The sequence below is a fragment of the Amia ocellicauda genome, chromosome 10, assembly GCF_036373705.1.
Source record: "Amia ocellicauda isolate fAmiCal2 chromosome 10, fAmiCal2.hap1, whole genome shotgun sequence".
Taxonomy (NCBI): domain Eukaryota; kingdom Metazoa; phylum Chordata; class Actinopteri; order Amiiformes; family Amiidae; genus Amia; species Amia ocellicauda.
The window spans coordinates 2,191,927-2,200,045 of NC_089859.1; the positions used below are offsets into that span (position 1 = coordinate 2,191,927).

An 8,119-nucleotide genomic window follows, 5' to 3' on the forward strand; every position below is an offset into this window, starting at 1 on the left:
TCCTTCCTCCTCCCTCCTCCCTCGACCGAGGCTTTTATTGAAAATCCCCGAGCTTTCATGAAAAAAATACACTTCTGAAGAGATGGCATGTGTAGGAGAAACCCTTTTATGTCATTCCACTCAGCTCACGGCACAAGCGCTGCTTCAAGGTCCCTCAGACTATCAGATGGTGGACGGCCTAATGCTACAATGACACCCCCGTGTCCTTGCTCAACATCTGCGCAGCTTTTATTGCACAACTCCTATCTAGATATCTGATGACTGCATTTGGACGCTTTCTGATTTGTTGCAGAATCTTCAAAGCTGCCCAATAAAGACTTAAAAGTTATTTGCATGTAACCAGTGATTCTAATGACAATTACCTTTAAAATATCTCAGTGTAGATCCTCATCACGTAATAATTTGTGAGAAACTTGAAAGGGATGGGGTTGCCTCTTCTCACATTCGACATCTCGGTTTTATGTTGGTCAACCCCTGCTTAAATCATTTTAGTCGACTGGAATCTTTGAAGCTAAAAAGAAAGCATCAATAACTAGTGTAACGAATCATACAAATTAAACTAAAATAAATCACTGAATAATGTTTCCAAGGAAGAGTGTGGGGAGAGTTTATTACCAGGGCTGGTTTTAAACAGAGAAGGCAAAATCTGAGGGAAAATATCTGAATAATGCTATGAAGCTGTCAAAGCCAGTATCTGTCCGGAATTAGTCTGATATAGGTTGCATAAGGTGAATGTCATTGGTATTTTTCCTCTACACTCAGTGAGTATAATTTTACGAAAGAAAGAGATAGATTAACACATAAATAAAATCTTGATTGCAGGACAGCCGGAGGGAAAAGCATTTTCCTGGAAGAGATAATGAGTGAGACCCTGATAAATGAAGCACTGATCTCCTCTCCCCCTCCGTAGCTGCTGATGTCACCGGCCGACCTCGCGGGAGCCTGAGCTGGCAGGAGCGATGATGGAGGGCCGTCAGGCCTTGGCGATTGAGGACAGATCGGCTAATGGCAATGAAGCTGATGGATGATGTCTTTCTACTGTGTGGTTTATATTATCTTTGCCTTTAAAGGCTCTTGTTAAAAAGAGATTTTTGTAGTTTTCTCTCCCCCGGTCTTATCCACCACTGTGCAGTACCAAACAGTTATTGAACGACTTTTAACTCAAATTTAACATTTTGTAAGTTTACGTCACCAGGCTTAGCAGTAAAATGGCATTGTTTCATTTGGCTCAAACCCGGCATTCACAAACTCAGCTTTGCTATTATTCAGATAAGAGGTTGGGGGTATAAACAGCTATAGACTGTACAGTTGATTAATTTGCACTTATATTGGACAAATGCATTTGCATATTTCTAATATACTGAAAGCATTAATTGATAGAATGAGCTCAAAATAATGTATATATAATTTATATATGTGTGTATTTATTTGCATTTCTAAACAGCACAGCTGAAATGTCATAGAAAATGATGGTATCTGATACAAACTGGTTGTCTGAGACCCAGCCCAGAGGGCAGGGCTGATTTCAAGGCCGTTTGACTCTATCTGTACTGGGACCTTCCTGACTCTGCAGATTTCCGCAGCATGGCAAGGTGTGTGCGACTCCGCTCTCTGCTCTCTGTACTCGCTCCCGGGAGGCTGTGCCATGGGAAACGGCCAGTGTCAGGATATTTCAGGAGCATCCAGACAGCGCCGGCCTCCCAACACAGATGCTTCAGCAGCAGCCCGATCGTTCATAGCAGTTCACCTGAGAACAGGTAAGTCTCTGAGTGAAAGCAGTGCCTTCCTGTAAACATATTGCGAGTTGTGTGCTGGGATAGTTACTTTAGATAGTTATTTTACTGTCTATTTATATTTCTGTGTGCATAGATCTCTTTAATTTGTCATTTGAGCTCCTTGTGATGATTTTGTACTTTTTCTGCTTCTGCACGTAAATTGCTTATTTGTTATAGAACATTGTAACTTTCTTCTTCACAACATCACATTCACCTTATTCTCAAGCCTCATGTGAGTTTATAATTCACCATCTCAACAGCACAACTCAGGTCATTGTGTCTCTCTCAGACAGACTCACACACAGCCCCCCGCGTTCAGCGCTTTTATTAACGTGTCTGTTGAAGTGTTGCAGTTTAAGCTCGGATTTCTGCAGTTGCTCTGAATTTTCCAATAACACGAGTCAGACCAGAGACATCCTGCATCTGGGGGGCGTCAGTCTTCAAGACGACGTGCCAGAGCACACATCCACACACAAGGGCACAAGCCCCCTCTCTGAACATTTCTGTGTTCTGTAAAAGAAACTTTCAAAACCAGAGAAGGTTATTTGACTCAACGAGAGGGTTTGTCTGTCTTCAAAAGGAAAATAAGTACAAGGTTCTTCAAAATCTGCCACAGAACAAATGATCCAATGCAGGCAGACCTGCTTTCACTCTCCTGCGACTGATGGCCTTGAAATTTGGTCCTGCAGTTCAGATTACAAGGCTGTTCAAGACTCGGAAAGCAGCCAATCGACTGCGTTATTGATTAAATGAGACGTGAAGGATAAAGGTTATTTCTGAATGAAAGTCTCACCTGCAGTCAGTCTTTGAATGTAAAAACCTGCTTTCACAGAACTCTGCTGTAAATAAAAGTTTTGTCTCCAGCTATTTGTGTTATATTTATAATGTAAACATATATTAATATGGAAATAATGTGGCAAATCTGGATCAAGAGTATTGATAAATCCACAGTGCTGTTTCAGTTTGCAGGTGACACTTCACAGCGAGGGCTTTACATTTTCCATGCATTCAACAATGTGCTAAACATGTAGGTACAATAATCCCCAGGGAACTGAGAAGAGGAAGTGCAAATAATTCAGCTACAGGGAACTACTTAAACTCCAAATGACTAACAGTTGTTTTTTGAAATTGCCAGTAAAACACTAAGTTACAACATGCTTCTGACCGTGTTGTTAGCATGTTCTTTTGGTGACCATTACAGGCGTCGATGAAAACCAATCTGCCACCCTAGCGACACTCTGTTTTATCTCCACAGCAAGTCTGACGACAAGGTGGTCGTGCACTTTGTGAACCAGGAGGGACTCAAGACGACCACGGTGGTGACGGAGGGTGAGACTTTATTGGATGTCGTGGTCAACAAGAATCTGGACATCAGCGGATTTGGTGAGTCCATCTTCTTGGTTTAAATACTCCTTCGACGGTTGCAGATTTGTAAGTTTGTAGGTTGAATGTACACAACTGGAGTGATGAGATAGACAGTGGAGGGAAAGGCCGGCACTTGTGTTTGTAAATCCAAAGCGTTCAGTCTGTGCTTCGGACGCGAAACAGAGCCCCTTCCCTTGTGAGGAGAACGGTCCTGGGAATGGCTCTGCACTGTTACTCCTCTGATAGGTTTAAGGAGATAGTTCTGTGGCTGTTTATTCTTTCTATTTCATCTCACTGGATCTCACACCGCGTACAGGAGCCTGCGAGGGGACTTTGGCCTGCTCAACATGCCACCTTATCTTGGAAGAAGACATTTATGAGAAAATGCCCCCGATGGTGGATGAGGAGCTGGACATGCTTGACCTTGCCTATGGACTGACCAAGACGTAAGTTCAACACAATACAGAGACACGAGTTTAGTATAGTACAATACAATAAAATACACTGCAATGCAATGCAATTCAATAGAGTATACGGCTACACAAGCCCTGCCTCTTCAGTTCAGCTTGTGAATGTTCAGACCAATTTGATGTGCAATTAATGGTGAAAAGATCCAGTTGGCCTCGCCTTCTGAAGGTGATGGGGATTGGAGTACAAAAGACACAGAACAGAAAGTTGAAAGTCCTCTTGAGTTTGTCTTATTCCTAGAACCTGGCCTCGAAACAGTGCTCTGGCACATCGAGGTGGGGTTGGGAACATGAGGGGCTGAGGAAAGGGTAAACAGTCTCTTAAAATCAATCATATATTTAGAGAACGTGATGTGAAGTGCGGAGGTGCATGGCGGCCCCACGGAGGAGAGCAAGCACAGCATCTGATGTGGAAACAGTGAGGGTGGTGAGGAGGCTTTTCTGGAGCCTTTTATAGACATTAGCAGCTTGTTCTTCAAAGGGGTAAACAGATTAAATGGCCATTTCTAAACCCTCACTGAGAGCTGATGTGCAGTCTATCAAGGAACCACTTCTGCTTGCACTTAAATAAATAAATAAATGCAGTGGTCTGGCTTTCTCCATCTAAAAAAAACCCGGTAAGAGTGAAAAACCCTCTGCTCCCAGCCCGTGTGAAGTGCGCTGCGAGTCTCGGTTGTGGGATATCACAATGCGTCACGACGGACGTGTAACGGTTGAGGAGCTGGCTGTAGTACTCCTATATGAGGAACACAGTCGTTACCTATTATAATACAAAAACCAACATTGTTGATCTATTCTGAGATAACAGTCTTCAAACTCAGTTGTTGGTTTTGTTAAGGTGGAAGAGAGATGCACTGAAGTTAACACATCATGTCAGAGATTGTTTTACACAACGTGTTCAGGTTCAAATCCTGGGTGGGGCAGTGTTGTTCTACCCTTGAGCAAGGTACTTCACTTAGATTGCTCCAGTAAAATACCCAGCTGTGTAAATGGGTATGAATGTAAGTCACCCTGGATAAGAGCATTTGCTAAATGACAAGTAATATAATAATCCAGAAGTTTTGCCCATTCTTTTGATGACTGTTCCCTTACATTACAACACACTTTCCACCACTAATCTCCTGACTATGCAGTATATACTACAACATACCTACACTATCAGCATAACACAAAGCACCATACAGTATATCTGTTTATACTTTTAAAACAACTTTGAAATCTGCTAACACCTTGTGATGTCAATTAAATGTTTTTGTTGTTGTTAAAATGTACTTGTCCACTTCTGTTTCCTTTCCTTTATAAGTAGGTTGATCCAATATTTTTCCAGCAGCTCTTCTGCAGTTTGCTGTGTGTAAACTCCTTATTTAAGCAAATGGGCCGCCTGAATAACCATGGCTTCCTATAAAGCAGGCGACACACGCAGTCATAGCCGTCTCTGGAATTACAGTGTATCAAGCACAAATCGGAAACATAGTATATATATATATATATATATATATATATTTTTCCTTTTTCATTTAACATTTCACCTTTCCTGTTTTTCATTTCATTATTTGTCACTGTGTTTTCTCTGGAGCATACTTACATGAATGTCATTTTTTAATGTTACTGGACATTGTGTTGACAGCATCCCCTGCTGGCTACAACTCTGTGTTGCCACAGCGTGACATTGTTCTGTGGTCACTGCTACAATGTTGCCACAATGTTATGTGTTTAGCTGGGAATATAGATATTGACAAGGATATAGATATAGATGTATGGAAGTATGTATGTATATGTTCTTGATGTATTGCAGGTCTCGTCTCGGCTGTCAGCTGTGTGTTCAGAAGTGGATGGATGGCATGACGGTCTGTGTACCTCAGCAGGTCCAAGACATCCGAGCCACGGTCGAGTCCAGGAAGAACCAGTGACTCTCTGCTCCGGTCCAGAGCTGCTCTGAGACTCGTAGAGACGCCTCCGCAGACCCCTCTCGTGTTTAAGTACAGAGCTCTCGTCTCTCCGTCCCGTCCAGAGCTCTCCGGCCCCAGCGTGTCCGGCCACTGGTTCTGAGCCCGTAATTATAAAATCATGAGTGCCATTGGTTCTGTTGCCATATTAGCATTTATACTGAGCCTGGTCCTGTTGGCCCATTTATCTTATCCACCATTGCAGTTGACTTCCCTGTTAAACAGACTGAAGAGCGGCCATTTACATGCTTCTAAGATCTTTCCTCTAACTACCCTTCCATTGCTATAAGTGCATTTTGACGTTAGCTTTTTAGATTGGCCGCTGAGGGACACCTCTCCTTTGATTTCGCTCGCTTCATATTTATTAACACTGAAATTACAGCAATACATTCCATGTAGGCTCATGTGGAGATAATTCATTTTAATCATTATGTATATCTAAGTAAAGTGTAGCCCGAGGAGTCACAGCGATGGTTTCGTGTTGCTCATTACAGATAAAGGTAAAGCGCCTGCAGTGGCTGTCGTTCTCTGCTCGCTGCCTCTGAGCGTGTCTGTGAAACACAAAGCAGTGTCAGCTTATGAACACCGTGCTATCAAAGGGAACGAGGCGAGAAACAAGACTCCTGTGCCACAGTGGATCAGAGGCCGCAGGGTTACTTTACCACCGGGGGGCACCACGACTGGCAGAGTGTAAGGTGATATTTTAGACAACCACATTGGTGGTTCTATCTACCAGTAAATAATGTCGGCACTATTTACTCAGTGCTTCAGGGAGAAAACTGCTCAGAGCCCAGATCACACTCCCACAATGCACCTCTCTGTTCTGATCGGGATGGGAGGACACTGCGGCCCCCAGCTCCTCTCATGTCACCAGAACCTGCCGGGGCGGGACGACAGGGCACCATCTTCCTCCAGATATCTGTGAAGATTTGAAACCTTTTAAACACATTGTAGACAAGCTGTCTCGTGGATCTGTCTGTGATCCCAGTACTCCATGAAAGAAAGGTGTCCTTGGCGGGCAGGTGTTTTTTACACAATGTTTTATTCAGCGAAGGCAGTGATTTCCTTATTTTGTTGAGCAGATGTTCATTATTCGCAGTTCACGGATGTAATTCTCTACTCAAAGCAGGCAGATGAGGCAGGGGAGATGGCTGCATCTCTCAGAGCTTTATAAAACATGTGTTTCAGCCTGGGAATGTACACTTTGCAAAACTGTATTATTTTCTGTATTTTCTGTTTCTGAAGAATGGAAACTAAACACCTCTGTATGCCTTATCCTTAAAGTAATTTTAATGACAGTGTGAGGGCCTGTACCCAGAAGCAGGCATTGATCTGCTTATAAACAGAAAGACACCAACATAAACTTTCCTCGGGTTTCATCCTAAATATTTATGTTTGGTTCTTGCCTGCCCAGGTTCTTTATTTCAAGATGGAGCTGTTATACAGGCACTGTCCAGCAGGGGGCTGTATGTATCCGTGTGACAGTTTATAAAGCCACATTCTCCTCGATATTAAAATTGTTTGTATTGTCAGTGAATATTTATGCAAGTGACTCATTAACTGGGCAAAGAAAGGCTATATATTCCAATTTGCATGGTAAAACAGGATCATATATTTCCCCACCAAGAGAACAACCCAGACCGAATAAACTTTGTCCCCCCTCCTGTACTTGCACTGGAATTTCTTGGTTCTCGAATCACATCCTACTAAACCTCTGCCACGCGAGGTGTCGTCTCTGCTGCTCGATGAATCAGCCCCTGATTCCCTGTCCTCCAGCTTCCGGCACTTTGTGTATCATTGTGTACAGGGCTTGTGTAATCTGTTGTGTGAACTGCAACTGGGAACCAATACAGCATCCAGCCGAGCGCTATTTAAACAGATATAGATATAAATGTTCCTCAAATATTTCTTAAGTGTGTTACATTGGTTTCCCAGAGAGAAAAGAAAAGTCTAATACAGAGTGGGAGAGAGTGGGGGAAAGAGATGGAGAGAGTGGGAGAAAGAGTGGGGAGAGTGGGGGAGAGCAGGAGAAGATGGGTAAGAGTGGGAGAGAGTGAGAGAGTGGGAGAGAGTGGGTAAGAGTGGGGGAGAGAGTGGGTAAGAGTGGGAGAGAGCAGGAGAGAGTGGGGGAGAGAGTGGGAGAGAGCGGGAGAGAGAGTGGGTAAGAGTGGGAGAGATTGGGGGAGAGAGTGGGGGAGAGAGTGGGAGAGAGCGGGAGAGAATGGGGGATCCTTCTGTGCAGAGGTGTCATGTAGCTCAATTGTGTGTGTGTGTGTGGGGGGATAACATGCTTTTCACTACATCTAGGGTAGTGTGTGTATCGGAAAAGTAGCTCAAAATGTTATTCACTACAAATTTAATTTCATATGCACTTCTTAAATACAACATGACATATTAACTTCACTGAAATGACACAGGATTCAGTTATGACCTGGAAATGCCCCAATGGCATGATGCCACTGGGTTCTGTGTGAGGCAGAGAATTAGAGACAAATATTCAGTGAAACAGTGTTCGTTTCCTTGATGCTTTGGTCAGACTGGTGTAATTCCCTTTAAAACATTGTAA

The 8,119-nt window shown here is 43.3% G+C and overlaps 1 protein-coding gene across 1 annotated transcript; it reads left to right on the forward strand.

The window, feature by feature from the left end:
* The first annotated feature begins 1,098 nt into the window (after nucleotides 1–1,098).
* Nucleotides 1,099–7,221, forward strand: fdx1b (ferredoxin 1b). Its single transcript, XM_066714706.1, has 5 exons — nucleotides 1,099–1,177; nucleotides 1,574–1,757; nucleotides 3,031–3,158; nucleotides 3,457–3,586; nucleotides 5,403–7,221. Exons 2-5 carry the CDS (start codon nucleotides 1,585–1,587, stop codon nucleotides 5,515–5,517), a joined length of 546 nt encoding a protein of 181 aa, XP_066570803.1. The 5' UTR covers nucleotides 1,099–1,177; nucleotides 1,574–1,584; the 3' UTR covers nucleotides 5,518–7,221.
* Nucleotides 7,222–8,119: the final 898 nt, after the last annotated feature.